General features: G+C 36.4%; 1 protein-coding gene across 4 annotated transcripts in view; it reads right to left on the bottom strand.

Annotated features, from left to right (window-relative positions):
- iqsec1b (IQ motif and Sec7 domain ArfGEF 1b) overlaps positions 1 to 19,737 on the bottom strand; it is a 183,267-nt gene that overhangs the window by 130,039 nt on the left and 33,491 nt on the right. For all 4 annotated transcript variants that reach the window (XM_084101634.1, XM_084101642.1, XM_084101638.1 and 1 more), the window contains exon 2: positions 6,119 to 6,154. In XM_084101634.1, coding sequence (XP_083957760.1) covers positions 6,119 to 6,154 — 36 coding nt within the window. The remainder of the gene's footprint in view (positions 1 to 6,118; positions 6,155 to 19,737) is intronic.

The following is a 19,737-nucleotide window of genomic DNA, read 5'->3' as shown; positions in this document are numbered from 1 at the left end:
AGGCTGTGGGCGATAAGAGGCAATCGCTAGCGACAGTGGCGTCTGGTCTTCCTGCTGATGTTTGGGTGACCAATGATAACGCTCATGCGCCTTCTACTAGACTGCTGTATTTCTCTAAGTGCAAGGTTTTTGAGTCTTGGTGTTCGGCTCGTGGACCCTGTCAGCTGCCCGGTCGGTTCAGTGCTGGAATTCCTGCAGGATAAATTTGTGGCTGGAGTGGCTGCAACTACCTTGAGAGTTTATGTCAGCTATCGCTGCCTATCGGGAGTCAGACGAGGTCCCCTTAGGTAAACACTGTCTGGTCTCCTCGTTTAAGCGTGGAGTTAGACACTTGAGGCCTGCACGTCCTATTAGTGTCCCCACCTGGGTTTCATCAGTTGTTCTGGAGGGGCTATTAGAGCCTTCCTTTGAACCCTTGGAGTCAGCTCCGGACCGGATTCTTACTCTCAAGGTGGCACTTTTGTTAGCGTTGGCCTCTCTTAAACGCGTGGGGGATCTGCAGGCTCTTTCTGTGAGTGAGCCTTATATGGAGTTTGCCCCAGGTCTTGTAAAGGTGTTTCTATGGCCTAGACCTGGTTATGTCACCAAAGTTTTGTCCACGTCATTCGTCATTCCGCCACTGACGAGGCGCCCGCGCCATCAGCCAATGAATTGGTGTGATTCTATACGGGTTCAGACAATCAGCTATGCCTTCACGTGGCTGCCCTGTTTTGACTAATTTGACAGTACCACACAGTTCTAATGAATTTATTCTTTATTGGAATCAAAAGAATGGTTATGAACCACAGAAACCACCAACACTAGGCAAAACGATAGGAGAAAGGAGAAATATGCAATTACTTAAGGCGAGACAAGGCAGGCAAAAGCATCTTTTTTTTTTCACTGGTCAATTTTGAGCTTTTGGGATATTTGTCTTCAATAACATGTCTTCTTTCAGACTTGTGGCGAAAAAGAGTCTGAAATACACATTTAGGTCTTTATTTTGCTACACTTTGTCTGTTTGCGTCTGTAGATTTCTCATAAATTCAACAAAAGTTGGCGTTCTAAATCATCCTGCAGCTCCGCGATTGCTGGAGCACCCTGCACCCTGTCATCACATACACCGTCATTTTTTTCCCATCTAATATGTGAACACAATAAACAAATTATTTTGAACCTGGCTTTATCCAATACTCAGATTTCGTTTTTATATATATATATATATGCAAATAAGCGCATATTTAATTAGATACTGCCTAATTTGCATATTTAAACATTAAATTACAGAAAACTTTTAATACATTTTTTTCTCATCGTAATGTAGACAATCAACTGGGAAAGTTTCATTGTGATATCTGCTAGTTAAAAATGTTACCCTATTCACCTGTAGTGTCTCGCCTTAAGGGAAATTTTACTTATTTTTTGCATAAATATGCTTGTAACCAATTGCTTTAATATATAATTGTACTTGTAATCACTTATCTATCATGCAAATATGTTAATTAGAATATTACATGGCCCAAACATGTATCAGGCACCAGTATTCCTGGTCTAGGAGGAATACAAATGAGTAATGGTCATTTTAAGGGTCCTGACGGCCGCCATTTTGAAAATGGGGCCTTTCTTGGAGTCAAACTTTGGTAAACTTTTAGTATGTTTTTAAGTACATCTGATACTACTGTAAACCACTGAGAAACCTTTTGTTAGAATTTTTTTGGGGTCAAGCCATATTTGCAGCTGACTAGAGACTTTTTTCAAAAACATTTAGAAAAATCTTACCAACCCAAAATTTGAACAGTGGTGTAGATACATAAAAATAAAAATATTTATTAATAAATCAATCAATAATAATAATTTAAAAACTATAAAAAGACATCGATTATTTGGCATGGATGGCAGGATGTTACCCAAACACTGGATTCTGACATGCCTTGATCCCTTCCTTCCAGATACTTGACAAAGCAGCATTTTTTCAGGTCACTGACACAACCACACATTTTTGTTTTCCAGTATCTGCAAGCAACCAGTGTGTGGCCAGCCCTGCCCACTTAACCTTGGCAAAGCCACAGGCCCGAGTCCAGAACAGCGTGTCAGCACCCGCCTCACTCCGCACTGTTAGCGTGAGCATCAGAGCGCTGGAACTGGGCCTGCCAACAGCTGTGTGACACACACACGCGCACACAGAGTGCGCAGGCTTCAATGGAGCAGCCTATTACAGGCACCAAATCAATGAGAAGACACATACAGAGCGAGAGAGAAATCAGGGAGGTGAGTGTAAAGAGCGAGGTGAAAATGAGAGAGGGTAAATGCTCTGGGGGACCAGGCCGAGAAACCTCCCTGCAGCTATACAGGCTCTCACACACACACACACACACACACACACACACACACACACACACACACACACACACACACACACACACACACACACACACACACGTCCTTGTCTACAAGGAACAATGTGTATTATACAGGGCCGCTCAGTGGAAGGCAGAGGCTTGCTGATGTCATGCTGATGTATGCGACTTGCAGCAGTGACATATTTTGGTTCGTGGTAAGTTGAATAAAGAAAACTGTAAGAGGTGACATTTCACTCCGCTCTGATGACGGTCTGAGTCACTGAAATTGAAATATTATACTATACTTTACGAGTTTTCTCTCAAGTTATACACGATAAATGAGGCGTTCGAAAAGATTAAAGACTGATTTGACCTGAAGGGTGTTTTCTCCTAGAAGTATTTCAGTCATTACTACACATTGTTATATAATCTGTATATACATATACAGAGAAACGAGAGCTTGAAATATTTATCAAATTCCCTGAATGAATCATACATAAAAATCCATACATAACGACTCAAAAATACCTATATTATGTAAATGAATGGACAAAACACATAAACGGCCCCTAGAATGGAAGGATAACATCCTTCACTGTTGCTCAAACTGTCATTTTGTCCTAGAAAGGCTCAACATGTTTTCTGGTTTGAAACTGATGAGAGCGTTTGACGACATTAAAACAGTGGCTGAAATAACACTGATATCTGACTCAACTGCCAGCATCCATTTATCAGCCTCAACATCAAAGTCTGACTGAGGGGGACTTAAAAACGTCCAGATAAGGGAGAGATATGAGCGATATGCTGGTGCACTCAATTGAGTTTGGCTTGAAGCTTTGATATCGAAGAAGAGAGCTTTACTGTAAGTGAAATTCCCATTGTCTCTACTAAGTGTTTGTCCCCAATTCCAGTGATAGAACTGTTGCTGCTTAAAACTAAAAGAGTGCACGGTTTATGTGAAATATTCCACAGATCGATATTTTTCTTTAGGTAGGTTGGAACAAAAACCCTGATAAAAATGTATCACAGTTTCCACAAATATTTATTACACTGTTCTTACCATTAATAATAAGAAGAAATGCACCAAATCAGCATATTATAATAATTTTTTTAAGGATCATGTAAGGATCAAGCAATGGCTGATGAAAATTCAGGGTTGCCATCATAGGAATAAAATACATTAAAAAAAAAATTAAAAAATAAAAAATAAATAAATAAATAAATAAATAAATAAATAAATAAATAAATAAATAAATAAATAAATTTATTGTTATATATATATATATTGTTATATATATATAACAATAATACTGTTTTACTGCATTGATCAAATAAATGCAGCAGTGGTGAGCATAAAACATTACAATATTAGTTGTTACTTTTAATATACAGTGCGTTAAATTCCAGTTAATTTCTGTTTTCCATTTTGTCTGTGACTTATTTAATTTTTTTTACAGTAATATATTCAAATATGTATTATTTTTCCATATATTTACTCTAAAATAAAATTCGCACAAAAAAAAAAAAAAAAGAAGAAAGTAAAACGGTTTCTAATTTGTTGATAAAGTTGTCAGTAGAGCTTAGAACTGAAATCGGCTAAATGGATAAGCTTATCAGCTGATGTGAATCATCTCAAAATGACCAAAGATTGGCTGATATATTGGCCCATTATAACACAACACACCAACATTTCTTCCAAAAGTCCTTGGTCTCTACTGCCAAATTATACATCTGCTTCATTCACACCAACACAGGAAAGAACTTGAAATATAGATTCATATCTGACTTGTTTTTCCAATTCAACAATCTTATCAAGTTTAGTATGTTAATAAGAACACTGAGCCAAGAGACTGTCAACACGGGGCCTTTGGTTTTCGTTCAGGCTAAAGGCTAAGACAACAAGGCTTTCCTCTTTCTATAAAACTGAATGGTGTGCTTGCCTAACAGAAAATACACAGCGATCTTCCCCGATTATGATCATTCACCCTCGATCCCTTACAGCACTTTACCCTAAAACTAATAAGTGTCATCAATCAGCAGCCAGATAATTAGCAAATTACTGACAACTGTTGTGTGTTATCATGTTTAATGCGGTTGCACAAGTCCGATGTTCCTTCAGGAATGCTTCTTAGGGGAGCTTCTCGCTTTGATAAGCAGCCTGAGCTTCTTTTGCAACAATTTCCTCTCCAGCACTCAATTAGAATTTCACTGGCTGATGAAATCTGGGATCAACAGCAAACCCCGAACAAGCCCATTTCAGTGGCTCACAAAATGCTATGAGTGTTGAGGAGGACTTGCTGAATGCATGGAGGAGTCCCTGAGGATTTCCTTGCTCCATCTAATCTAATGCCACCCCAAGCCGAAAGGAAGTGTTGAGGTACATTGATTCACACGCTACAACATTGCAGTGGTGAGCGAGGATCTAATTAAGCCTGTTAATAACCTAGTGTTGAAACACCCATAAATGTTCAACCGAATGGATACTACAAGTAATAAGTCGTCTTTCCACTTTAACTTGTGTCGCAATACAGCGGTGCCCACAAATTGTTACTAATAAAGATCTGCTTCTCAGGTGTTCTGAAGACCCGTCCTTTAAGAGAATCTATCACAATGATGTAGAGATCCCTGCCTCTAAACTGATGAAAAAACATCCACAATGTCTCACTGAAGTGTCAAGTAGACAGATAGTACGGACATGCATCTTATTTTTGCCACTTGGGCAATAAATCAGCAATCTCAATAAGATGTAAAGGTCTCTCAAAGTTTAAGGTTTGATGTTTTACTGTACAGTATGTGCGATTTATTTATGAAAAAAGACATGCTGGTTGTGACGTCATGAAATCCGAAGGCTTAGTTTATGAATAATAATTACATTATGCACAAATACTTTTACAGTATCGATAAAGTCTATGTAAGGTATAGATAAAGAAATCAGGATCATAGCAGAGTATTTGTTCATTTCAAAATCAAAACTGATTTTTTAAAATTTCAAAAACTTCAAAATCAAAACATCATTAAGCTCATTAATTATTCTTGCTGACAAACTGAAATGCATGAACGAACCTGTGACATATTTCATTTGATATCTTCATCTACCTCAACTATATAGGATAAAAAAAATAAAATAACTTGTTAGTCTAACGGTTACAGTTTGCACTTTACCTGCTTTAAGTTCTTAATCTGCCCTATTGTAACCTTTAATTTTAACAGGACAGATTAATTTAATTTTAATAAAAAATAAATATCATTGCAACTTTTTATACATCTTTACTTCACTGCCATAAGCCATTTTATGAATTGGTGTAGATAAAACTGGCCATTGCACAAAAAAATAAAAAAAAATTGTGGGAAATAAATGACTAAATGCCTAAGGCGATACTGAAAGCATTCGAAGGTACATCCCTGATTACACAATGCCCTTGAACGTAAATTGAAAAGCTTAAAAATAATCCACATAATCCAAAAATCAGCAGCCCTAGAAAAAGTCAAAATAAATAATTAAATAAATAAAAATTATCAGTGTTTCCTACAAATCCCCAACGAAGGAAACCGATTACAAGTCTGTGATGGGGACAATGAGGATGTCCATCCAAGAAGCTAATGCGAGTCTGAGACACGGCACGGAAAATGTGAACAAAGATGCATGACTCAGTCATGGAAATGACATGTCTGTTAAATAATGTGCATCGCATAGTTTGACATGGCAATGAGAAATGCAGTTCTCCGAGCATCTACTACAAGCATCATGGTGACAGCAGATGAGCCAAGATCCACAGAGAGGGTGTCCTCTCCTAACCTACCTGACATTTGAGACACACAAGCCCTCACTTTCATGCCTGTGGGAGAAAAGAAAAAAAAGACAGTTAGAAGTTGGAATTTTGAAAGGCAGTGAAAGACTTGACATATCAATCTTCCACCAAAAAAAAAAAAAAAATCCTCCTTGTACCAAAAGAACGATATCCATCTCATTGTTTTTACACTTTAAATTTGTCTTGCCTACAGTATCAGTCCTTGATTGATGCATGCAATAACATTCATGACTCTTATGAACTCATTCACTCAAGTAAATTAAAAACATACAGTACAAGTATAGTATGATTGACAAACAAATTACTCTTTTGAGTTGGCCCTTTTAATGAACCATTAAAAAAAAACACTCACAAACTTAGAAGTTACATCGACGAATCCCTTACAGAATGAAATCATTTACATGTTGTCTTAAAAACAGTTTGAATATTATATTTGCTAAATAAATAGCAACTAAACTGCATATGGCAGAAAATACATTATAACTAATGACAAAATGGTCAATCAGAATCAAATAAATTTTGCTATATTATATTACTTTTTCTTTCTGAATCAGTTCATTAGGTTTAAAAATATTGTTTTAAAGACAATTTATACATGTATACTATGTCTATGAAATGATTTTTTTATCGTATATTGTATAACACATGATAGACTGATCAGCTATAAACAACCCAAGGACAAAGGCATAGATCCCTGTCACATTTAAAAATTAAATTCTGTTGTCACACCTTTTCTAGGAGGTAAAGAATCATTTATCATTCTCTAAACACCCAGTGGCGATCAGATTCTATACCAGCAGGCTCTCCATATGTGATGGAAAGCTCTGATATTCACATTTGCAACTGGCAGATTACCTCAGGCTTCCCCTAGCCCAAGCCCTTGTTTAATAATTCACAAGTTTACCTCTGAGAAAAAAGCTTTTTTAGAAACACTATGGTTCTCATTGGACTAAAAGTGCCAGCAGCCTCGCTCTCAGACAGATGTCAGAAAGCTTTTGGACAAAAAACTTGTTCTGATCCCATTACACAACAAAGCGGTCACACTAAATGAAAACTGTTTTGAGCCAGAGAGCTGAGGTGACCACTGTGTTGATGCTGAGAGTGGATGATATTGACATATCCTGCAAATATCAAAAAGCTGTGTAGTTCCCAGTAAGGAATTTTAAATGTGCTTTCCTATTATTGGTGGTCATCTCTTTTACTTCCACAGCTGAGATGTTGCTATTCCCGACTATGTTGATGGCAGATTTGATTTGTTTGTTTTGCTGCACTGCTAACTGTGAGTTCAGCTGAAAACACACCATTCGACATTAACTAATTAAGCAGTCACATATATATTATGCAAAAAAAAAAAGCAAATATTCCTCATTTAGAAGTACAAAGAGATAATAAAACAGCCCAATTGGGTCATAGGTGGTTCAGTATAAGGGTTTCGCGGGTGTTAGTTTTGAAAAAGTGCTGTGATAGTGCCAGGCTAATATAATACAGTAATAGGCAAATTAAGCAATTAGGCAAATGAGGCAATGCAAGAGGGAATAAGAAGATCCACAATGCCATAAATGCACATATACTTTGCACTAAATTGCTGTTACCTTTGTCTAACCTGTCAAAATGAACCATACTGATCTCACATTATTGTACTTATGAATACTTTCATTTGTTGGTGATATGACAAGCCATAATGGTCTAGAGTGAAAAAAACAAATCACTTTAATAAATGTTTAAAATACTTAAAATAAATTAATGGAGCTCAACAGTGACCACACTTTTCGGCTTTCTTGATAATGTAAGTATTACAATAACAATGGTAACAATATGAAGCTATAAATATGAAACTTTGCTTATATTGACAAAAAAATTATATAGATAGACATAATATAATAATATAGATAGACATAGACAGACAGGTGGACAGACTGATATATAGATTTTTTTTTTTTTAAGAAATTGATATTTTTATTTATTAGCATTACATTGATCAAAAGACTTATTGACAGTACATTGACAGTAAAGACTTAATGTTATAAAATATTTTTTTCATCCTTAAAAAAAATATGTTTTCTGAATCCTGTGACTATTAAAGTGTTATGACACTTAGTACTGGAGCAATGGCAACTTTAAAATATATTAAAAATCAAAAACAGTTGTTTTAAATTGTAATAACATTTCACAATATTACTGTTATTACTGTCTCTTTGATCAAATAAATGTATAAGAAACTTCTTTCAAAAAAATTTCTATTAAAATTCATACCAACCCCAAACTTTTAAAGTGTAGTGCAGTTTGAGACTGTATAAGACGGACTCAGTTAAATAATTTACGTTTATTACGAATAATATATATTGCTCATTGTAGATCAGCCTTGAAAGGTTTAAACACTGAAAATCAATTTCTTGATGGAGAAAATGAATGAGATTTTATTCTGGAACCCTGTTGTACTCTACAGCAGTACTCTTTGGTTATGAACGTTCAAACCAAACCGACGCCACTGCACTCGACTGAAACATCTTCAAAGTCACAATAGGACACATAAAACCTTTGACGGACAGTCGGATAGAATACATGACCTGTTTATTCTTGACAGGGGAAAAAAAGAACAACAACTCTTTACCAGCTGCACTTCATTCAATGCTCTCAGTAGACAGCTATGCAGACGTCATTTTTGCTATGCCTTTGATTACAGATTTCAAGTTTGCTTTGGTTAACCACCAGCCAAACAGGGCCAGACACTTAGAAACAAAAAAGATGATCGGCGGTATCGGAACATTTGTACAGTAAACATGCAGGAATCTCTTTCATGCAGTCAAACTATCTTTCAACTTAAAACTAGGGCTGGGTATTGACACAAATTTCATGATTAACTTCGATTTCAAATCACAAGCTTGTGATTTGATTCAAGTCTGATTTTGAATAAATTCGGCCAAATTTTCCAATAGATGAACATTTTCAACTAATGCTGTAAACTATACAGGGAACATATGGTACTTTACTATAATATTAAAGGTTAAAATGAAATGGTTTTGATAGGCTACTACATTTAAATGACACGTTTTTATAATAATATAACATTATAATAATGCTTTTTTAATGACAATTATATTTTTTGAAATATTAACATTTAAATGGTGGCTGTTGTAAAAACATGATGAATTTATTGAAACATTAAATATGAAAGAGCATAAGTAAAGATACAAAGAATAAGCAAGAAATTAAAGCTTTATAGCATCTTTTAAAAGTGCTTTACAGAAGAGATATACATGTGTGCATTCCCAGAAGAGAAACGCATACACACATACTGTGATAGAAATAAGATAATAAAAAAATACAACAATAAATAAATCAAGGAAAGGCCTAGTGAACAAATGTGTTTTGAGATACTGCATAGTGAGTTTATGCATTATAGTGCAATTATTTAGCAAAATGTTCCACTTTAGAGTTCCTTTTTTTGGCTGACTAATGAGTTTATGGACATTAAATGGCTTTTCTGAGGTAAATGTACACTGTAAAAAAAAATTACATCCCCAAGTCAAAAATTTCAAGTGACCGATAACATCTAAATTTTTCAATTAGTCTGACGTATTATTTTTCATTGAGCCAATGTTAACAGACTATTGCAACAAGATTTTCACTTGGGCCAATTGAAAAATTTTGATGTTATCGGTCACTTGAAATTTTTGATTTGGGAGGGTTAGACATTTTTTACAGTGTAACTGTGATATATTGTTTATTGTAGCAGATGACAGTCTGCTGATCACGTGAATGCAATGATCTCGTCATTGCAGCGCGATTTGTGCACTCTCACGAATTCTTTAACCATAAATAACAATGCAAACATGATGTAAATATAGCAAGTGGTTTATTGTGTAACTGATTATAATGGGAGTTTGGGCAAGTGTCCAGATAAACTCCTGCAGTCTGATCAACAGCTCCAGTCATTATAGAGTGTTCTTTGATCGCTTTCTGTATATAATTTCAATTTAAAAATGCATAAATACTCAGTAAATCAAATGATCTGTAATAACAGACAAAGCAATAGTGACCACTAATAAAACAGTTACTCACAATTGTGTGGTGCGACATTACTGTCGGATTCAAAATAGTCATAATCTTTTAGTTTCAATCTTTCTGAAAATCCTCGCTTCAAGCGTTTTTCAAAAGTTTCTCGTCCACTGTGAAACGTCAGAAAATGCTAAATCCACCTAACTGCGCAAGCCAATTTAAGCACTTGGGGAATGTCGATTTTGGACCCTACCTGCCGTTCAGTTACACCTAATGCACCTACTGATTTTGAGCACTGAGTTTTAAGCTCCAAATGTTCAAAACAAAATTAATAAGCATCGTCTTCAGTGCAATTGGAATTCCATCTTAATATTAAAAGCCAGGGAACATGTCTTACACGGGGATTCTGATTACTGAATACTCAAGATCATCAAAAGAAAAGTTAGATCAGTTAAGACAGCAGTTAAAAAAAAAAAAGAAGAAGAAAAGAAAGAAAGAAAGAAAGAAAAAGTTCAGTGTTCTGGGGCTTTTTAAAGTGAGGAGAGTTTGGACTCCCTCCACAAAGTGTGAGACAAGCACAAATCTAACATCACAGCTCCAGCACTTCAAAGCCGTGGCAATGCCTCCCCACAGGAGTGGCCATGGAACAGATGTCTGAGGAAAATGCTGCACAGCAATCGCTTTGTGGCCTCCAGTGACGCGTTTAAAAAAAAACTCCAGATTAACAGACCACACGACGAAGGACACAAAGATAGCACATAGTTTGAAGGTCTTAGTGAACGCCAGCATCAAAATCCTCAGTTTACATCGCTGAATTTGAAACCAAGCTTAACCTATATTAGAAAGAAAATCTGCCATGCTCTAAAATATCAAATTTTACTTATAAAATCTTTATGTTCACTTATAGGCTACATATCTATGATTACAATCTTAGAGAGGGTACATGGTGTAGTTGCTACAGACATAAATGTAGCTATAAATAACAACATATAAAAAACTATGAGGAACACAATATATACACTATATGTCTAATATATACACTATATCTGTTGTGACAACTCTCAGGAGATTGGTATGGTATAGTGTCCAATGTGTCCAGTTCTAGAAAATTTTCTTTGTATGGGAAACTGATAAAACTATTTCAAATAACACAATATTTAATCCACAATGTTTCAACTGTCCATCCATCTTTTCCGGCCTATTAAAATCACTGGTCCTCACGTATCATGGTATCGGAGAGGGATGTCAATTCAATGAAACATAACACTGCAGCTCAATCACCACAACACAAGGTTATAATGACCCTAATCGTTATAGCTCTAATGAGGTCCTATCAAAATCAATCATCATTTCTAAGCTTGTTTTAATGGCATACTTATGAACACAATTAAATCAAAGCATTTAATTTGAATAACAAATTATATCTACCCATATATCCGAACAGGTTACGCTCAGAAAGCTTATTGGTATTCATTGCATTATATAGCTACATCTGTGGGTGAAATATAGGGTTTGGAAGGCTCTCCAGGCAAAAGGGATGGTTTCCAGCCATGTTAGAGAGCATAGCAGCCAAACAGAACCATCAATACTAGCTGTCTGCTCCAGGCTAATGCAAACCCTCACAGTTTCGAACACTTATATAGAAGCTTTAAAGCAAAGTCCCATTACACAAAATATTACACGACTGCTATGACACTATCATCACGGGCACATCTGAGCACCACAATATATGATTAAGTGTGGTATTACTTAAACCAGTTGTTTTTCAAGCACTTCATGCTACAAATGAATGTACATGAAAAACATAAAATGTGAATAAAACGTATGAAAGATTGACTAAACTATTAGAGCTTTTATCGATTCACTTTAAAACTAAATCTCTAATATCAGTTGATATCTAGCATCTGCCTAATTTAGTAAGCATCTAGCAATTTGAAGTCTTTGACATCAGCAGCAACATACAACATCCTCCCCTTTAAAATGCGACAAATCTGTTAACTATGCTATTCTTGCTAAACTAAATTAAAACAGACCAGCAACCATTATGGAGAAACAATGTCCTACAATAAAGACGAGAAGATTTTCACTCTTAACGTGGGCAATTACTTAATCGTCCAGCACATTAGCACAATTCACCAGTCGGATTCAGATACTGAGAGAAAATTAGGGCAACTGCAGTAATTCATCTTCAACAAATTGAGCTTTGAGCGACACACACGCACACACAAAAACATTTGTATTCTTATCTATATTAAGCACTCACACACTGGGATCATTCTTGTGTGATTTTAATATCTTCATTCATTTCTGATTGTCTCTTGGTTCATAAATGTTTATCCTTCGGTTCTAATGCTTTGAACTTTTAACTGGGCCTCATTAAGAGGATGTTTAAAACAGTCAGTGTTTGTGCAGGCATTAATTCCAACCTTTTAAATTTTCAAGATGATGACTGCAGTGGGACATAGTGTTGACTTCTGTTTGGCCCTTCAGGACAAAATAAAATTACTCACACTGCAGAACTTCCCTGCCCAAGACAGAACCCTACTGGGGAAGCAGACATGAGCACAGCTATGAAATACAAAGTAAACTTCTCGCCACTGTGTTGTTTGATGCCTGAGAATATAAATAAGTTAAAACCATGCCAAGTTTCACAGATTTGTATCATAAAATATAATTTCATCTCCCCTGCTGCATGTAAAAAAAAAAAAAAATCACAGTTTGAACAAAAAATTAATGAGAAACGATTCTGGCATGCAGTATATGACCTTTTTTTTTTTTCTTTCATCATATTTTCCATTGATCTCTAAAACACAGGAGCAATGAAAGATAACGATACATTCATGCTAGTTCCACTTTAACTTTTCCAAAAACTCTTCTTATCAGAGCCATAAATTAAGTAAATCACTGTGTTACCTAACCAGCCTTCATGAATAATAACACACACTATTAGGACTGTCCTTGACTAAAGATTTTTCTAGTCAACTAGTAGTCGTTAATTTTTCACCATTAGTCGACTAATCACACGTTTATACTAATTGAATTGCTTAAATATATACTGGGGTCAACACCAAACCATAATAAGCCTTTTTATATAGGCGTAATGTATAGCCTATACAAAGCTTGCCGCAAAGCACCGGCAAAAGTAATGATTATAAACGTGTCGGAAAAAACAGCAAGGAGACATTTATGAGTCAGTGTCAGCTGCAAAGATGAAGTTGATGATGCAGACTCGCCATCTTTGCAGTATAGTGAACGCGCCCATTGAGAGAAATGCACCTTTCTTACGTGTTAATCAGAGAGTATTTGTTTATGATTTGAACTGGTATGCTGAATCGATTTGTTCTCGATTTGAAGTGGTCCATTTAAAAGTAGACATTTCAAGCTTTCTATAGATATATTTCTCATGTTCTTTTTTGTAAAATGTGACTTGGTCCAGTTCACGGAAACCGAGACGGCAGAAAGCGCATCCTGTTTATTTTGTTTATTTTACAAAAGCACAACATTTTGTTGTTATTGTGAGATTACACAAATCAAAGTTTCAGTTTTGAATAATTATTACTCTTATCTATATGACCAAAAATTGAGTATTTTAAGTTGCTTCCGCTGTTATCAGGGAAAAATGCAAGTGATCACCTCCATGTCATCCAGTAGCGCACTATACTTTAGCTTTCACACTCCGCACAAACATTTGGAGATGCGCCTAATAATAGCGCACATTTATCTAGGTTAACGTTATAACGAGTAACCAAGTGATGTTACTACTACTTACATGTTTCAAATGATAAGCCATATTTGAGGTCGATGAATGACAGGCAAACATTTGGATTTCCTACCCGACATACTGTAATTACCACAAGGACCCACCGTTAACGATCTGTCCCACACGGACTGTGTGAACTGTGAAAGTTTTTTTTTTTTCTGCGATTAACCGACTAATGTTTAGTCGACTATTAGGGAGCAGCTCTATAGAGTTATAAATGTAAAAAGCAGACCCAGTTCAAAATCATCCACCTGTGGGTGCCATTCTGGAAATGTTGGCCCAGTCCTGCGGCTAGCTATGGCTCCCATGTCTATTAAAGGTCACCAAAAGTCAAGTTTTCATTCGCTTCCTTTTGTCCTCTCTCCCCATTAAATCTGAAAATTGTTAATCCAGCAGGGCAATGAAATTAACCTTTTCACCCGCCAGCCCATACATCAGTGCCTGGAAGGCAAATCACATTTTTAAACTGGATAAAGTGGGCCTGACTCTCCCTAGACCTGCAACCGCACACATTTGAAGGGTTTATCACTCAAAGTACATAGCTGTGCTTTGCTAAAATAAGAACTGTATGAAAAGGCAGTTTTGTTGGCTTAATTCAGGTGTCACCTGAGGTATTGAGCATCTACTGTTAGAACGGCACTCTACAACTGTGTCGAGCCTTAGACACAGTAGAGTCCAGTATTAATTAAACTCAAAGGACTGAAACTAAAGGAAAAGACTGTGAAAGGACATGCTGACATTTAGTAAGCAGTAACTATTAGGTTGTTTTCACTCTTGGTTCGATTGCTTGGTCCAAATAGTTTGATTCTGCCCATATCTTATCTTTTAAAAGTCACCTTTCAAGTCAAGTCACCTTTATTTATAAAGCGCTTTTTACAATACAGATTGTATTAAAGCAGCTTCACAGTGATAACATGAAAATAATACAACAAAGTTTGTTTCTAGAAGAAAATTGCATCATCGTCCACCTTAAGGAAGGCAGATCAATAATATTGTTGAATATTAAATGTCCCCAACTAAGCAAGCCAAAAGCCAAGGCAACAGTGGCAAGACACCAAAACTCCATCAAGGTGACAGAATGGAGAAAAAAAACACTTGGGAGAACCCAGGCTCAGTCGGGGCCAGTTCTCCTCTGGCCAACGAACGAACAGTGTACTGTATGATTATGATTCAGGCAGCTTTACAGGTCAGAAGTCAGATTGGATCAGAACATTCAGAATATTTATCCAGTTCTGGTTTAATGGAATTTGTATTTTTCTAAAACTGTATTATTTGGATCTAAACTGTGGTACATTTGCGTTATCAGTGTGTGTCCGCCATGAGCACCAGCAGCAGCTGTTTACCACTGTAACTAGGTAAAGACTCAGGAGGAGAAGTTTCAGAGCCAGTTTCACTCTTATTGAAGTATTTGTCCCTTTGGATTTACCGCCACAATTTCACACGCACTGGATTCTGTCCGTCACAGATATGAGCTGCTCTACGAAGAAAATAATTTATATGGAAACAATGCAGCGTAGTATGATAATTTCAAGCAGGAGCATGCACAAATGCAAATTATACGTCATCAATAACGGTTTACTTTTGATAGGCCAAACTGCAGATTGCAAATCTTACCACAGTACACAATACCATACAGCAGGCCATCTTTTCAGGTGCCAACCAACTGCATAAGTTCGTAAATACATAGCCCCAAGTCTCTATCAATACTGTAAGAAATTGTAGTCTGCTCCAACCCAAATTCCACTCCAAAATATATTTTAGAATAAGCTCATCCCCAAAATGGCTTTATTATCATAGAGATGAAGGAAGTGAAGTTATATTGTTTCTTCACCATTTGGGATGATCACATCCAGAGCAAATGGTCATCATCAATTGTAGAATGGGAATGGGTGTGGGACACAAAGAACCTCAGACCATGCGGTGACACAACTTCATTAACATACAAACCACAGCTGATGCAACAAGAGCAACTTCATTTACATTAAGAGTAGTAAAACGGTAACAGGATAAAGGGTTTGAGATTTGGATGTTCTAGGTTCATTCTGACGCCGGTGAACCCAAGGTGCTTTGTGTACCTTGCCACTGCTATGCAGTAATAAACTTCATTTTTGAGATCTTCGACATCCACATCATTTTTTTTTTCAATACCAAATGAATTTCTATTGGTTCTTGTGTGCTCAGTATGTGCAAAACGCTTTCAACAGAAAAACCCTTTTTACCACCATGTTCAATTCCAGCTGAAATGACACTTAACCAGGCGGATATGTAGCTGGTGAGGTTATTCCTGTTTGAAAGAACCAAGTTAGCCCGATACCAGGGGTCTTCCCTTCACCTATCAAAGAAAATGTTAACAATTTATCATGGCACTGGAGCCTGAAAGTCAGCTCTAAAAACATAATGCAATGTGAGCAGTCAAGCCTGGCAGGGACTAAAGCTCACCCACTTCACATGTGCCACATGCTCCAACTGCTTTAATAAAGACACCAGGAATACGATATTTTCCACCCAAAGCGAACCTTCAAATTTCGACACTGAACTAAAATTTCATGTAACCTGATGATGGATTGGCAACAAGCATCTGACAGATAATCTATGGCTATTGCATTTTTCTTCTCATTAGTTTTCATCCAAATGGGCCATTATAGTAAAGCCCCGTCAGCAATTTGGGTCACATGAAAATGGCCATTTAAAGAGCTGCTCTAATGAGAACTATGCCCAATAAAATGGGCTAAGAACTGTGGTTTTCGGGCCTTGTGAAACGCATTCCACTCCGTTAGCTAATACTATAATCTTGGTCTATAAGAATTAATTTTACAATGTGTTCAGCAGTTTTATTTGGGTTCATATCACTTATAACATCCCTAGAAATATGTTCTCCTTGAGGGCAACTATTTCTTTGCTTCGTAAAGTTATTTCCTGAACAGTGGTAAATATCAGACTGCATTAAGACAATGAATTCCAGACAGCTTAGCTGTGGATTATCATTTTTTCCCCTGATGTCATCAAAAACAAACTTGTCGGCTACTCCAAACATATTAGTCATTTCCTATGTAAAATTGCAAGGGATTGTTAACCCCAAAATAAAAATGTTGTCATCATTTACTTACCCTCATGTCATGAAGATCTGAATAGAGAATATGTTTCATAATAAAAAAAGTGTTTTTTCAGTCAAAGTCATAAAGGTTTGAAATGACTTCTTTTTTTTTTTATTATTGTTGTGTCTTTAATATTTGTGATATATATCTGTTATGACTGTAGATCGTATTAGTGACTAAATCATTGAATTTTGGTCAATATTAGTGATTTTTACCCATTCACAAATTTCACAAATCTGACATAAAGCACAAAATAAAGTACATACAGTATGCATCAGATATAATCCAACATCCAGAAGAAAAAATGGCTCAAGCTGTTGTGCATCCTGATTTCCAGTAACTCTTTAACACGACTGACCCGGGCACCTTACACTGATTCATTCTCATCCACTGACTGTACTGTAATCTTTTTAAAGTCATTTAGTCACACTCGCTGAGTCTGCACTTCCTTTAAAAGGCTTCACTTTCTAGGAGTAATGATTGGGGTCCTCAACATCCTTAAGCCAAAGACCATGTTTAACTGCATTAGCACATTATGAGAAATGAGAAAATGAGTAATGCACTACATACATTAACAAATCAGTATCATGCATCGAATTACTTCCATTTGCATTTCACAACATGATCGGCCAGAATGCAGCTAGTTAGAACCTTCAGCACAAATAGTTAATTTAATCAGGCCTAAATAGGAGGAATTAGTCATGAAATGTGCCTTTTTTTTCTCAGCAGGACTGATCGCTCCATCATCGTAAAAATGGGAATATTAAGGACGTTTTTGGTAAGCCTATAAAGTTACAGAAAAGGACTGACTAATACAGCAAGAAATGGGATTTTGTAAAACAGCAGCTCTGTATAAGAGTGCTGCCTTGGTCTTTTTCCCAGGTGAATGAAGTCATGCTCCAGGGCCTTTCGAGTTCTCTGTTTATAATAGATATGCCAGAGCTTCTCACTAAAATTATTCATCACAGTTTTCTCTGCAGCTTTGTACACATGAAAAGAAAAATAGTGGGATTATGCAGAGCTCTATTTTAAACGTAAAAATTGAAGAAAGAAAGACTTGTAAAAAAATAATATTATAGGCCAATTGTACAAAGTCGCTTTTAAAGCAAAAGTTTTAATAGAAAATATTGAATATTGTTTATAACAGATCACCAATGTGCACTGCTGGGGAATCCACTTTGAAACTACAGCTACCAAATCTACTTATAATTTAAAGTAGGTCAACTACAGTCAAGCTACTCTCTCCCTCTCTCTCAAAAAAGAAAAAAAGAAAGAAAAAAAAGCACAAAGCCCAGACCTGAAACTCTATTGAACACCTTTGGGATACAGGAATAGTGAGGCAGATTCCAACACCAAACATCAGTGCCTGACCTCACTGATACTCTTTGAACATTTAATTTCAAAAGCAAGGCAAAAAAAATCATTAATCCCTCCGTTTTTCTGCTGTAAAAGCTTTAGTTCTCCTGGGAAGGCCTTCAACTAGATGTTAGGGATTTGCTCCCATTTAGACTAAAGAGCATCATTGAGATCAGGCATTGATGGTGAGTGACAGGGTCTGGCTTGTCATCTGCGGCGGTCCAATTCATTTCAATGTGTTTAATAGGTTTCAGGTCTGGGCTTTGTGCAGACCAGTCAAGTTCTTCTACAACACAGAAGAACTATCTGTCATCACAGATCTGTACTGGAATAGAAAAACCTGTTAATTTGAAGGAGGTGTCCACATTGGCCATACAGTGCATGAGACAGAATGTGTTTGATTATTGCTTCGGCTCGCTTGTCAGTAAAGCTGTGACCGCAATACCACGTAGTGAAGGGTTTTGTCACGCTACCTTGCTTCTTGTTGGAAAGAGTAGCTTGTTAGTGGACAAGCTGAATTACCATGCTACTGAAAAATGAATTTCATTTGAATTACTATTTATTTAATTACCCTATGTAATGAGTTACTCCCCAAAGCTGACAATGAGGCTTTGAAAAACTATGGCAGGTTACCAAATAACTGGCATCCATCCTCCAAAGGCTTCGTAATGTAGCCATTCAATTATATTTTGACCTATTGAATTCAAAAAGGCCAATCAGGCTGAAAATGGCTCAATACAACTGGCTAGCTTTGCAAGAGTATACCATTTCCTGCAAGACACAATATAATTAGGCCTATAAGCTTACCGCAAGTGGTTGGACCATTTTGAAAGAATTAAGTTTAGTGGGCCGGGTAGGTACTACAGCACGTCTTAAAAAAGAAGGCTCACCCAAAAATTGAAATATTGTCACTACCCTAATGTTGTTCCAAACCAACAGGACTCTCTTCCATAGAACGCAAAAAAGACCAAATTGGACCAACCGATTCATTATAAAGATCTGATTTACAAGAATGATTCAGGAAGATGTCAAGATTTTCAGTGAGTAACAACTTTAATTTCGGTCACACAAAGCTACTGTACGGCTTACAAACACCTGAAACATACAGTAGTATGTTGTGTGGTAGCAACAGATCTTTTCTTCCATATTGTAACATACTGTACATTCGAGTCAAACAGATTACAGAAAAAAAAAAAAAAAAAAAAAAAAAAAAGGCAAGGACTTGTTTCTATCCATCGGTTGTTGATTAGATGAAGGCACATCTGAGAAAGGTGGAGGGTTTAAGCAGACAAAATGATTGGAGAAGTTGGGCTATATGTTACCAAAATCTGTCGAGCCAAAGATGAAATGACACAAATAATGAGAGGCATTATCAATCACTGGCAGGAGGTGGCTTACTC

Source organism: Abramis brama (assembly GCF_963993115.1).
Source record: "Abramis brama genome assembly, chromosome: 23".
Taxonomy (NCBI): domain Eukaryota; kingdom Metazoa; phylum Chordata; class Actinopteri; order Cypriniformes; family Leuciscidae; genus Abramis; species Abramis brama.
Note: the sequence above shows the minus strand (reverse complement) of the source record. Positions and strands in the feature narration are given on the sequence as shown.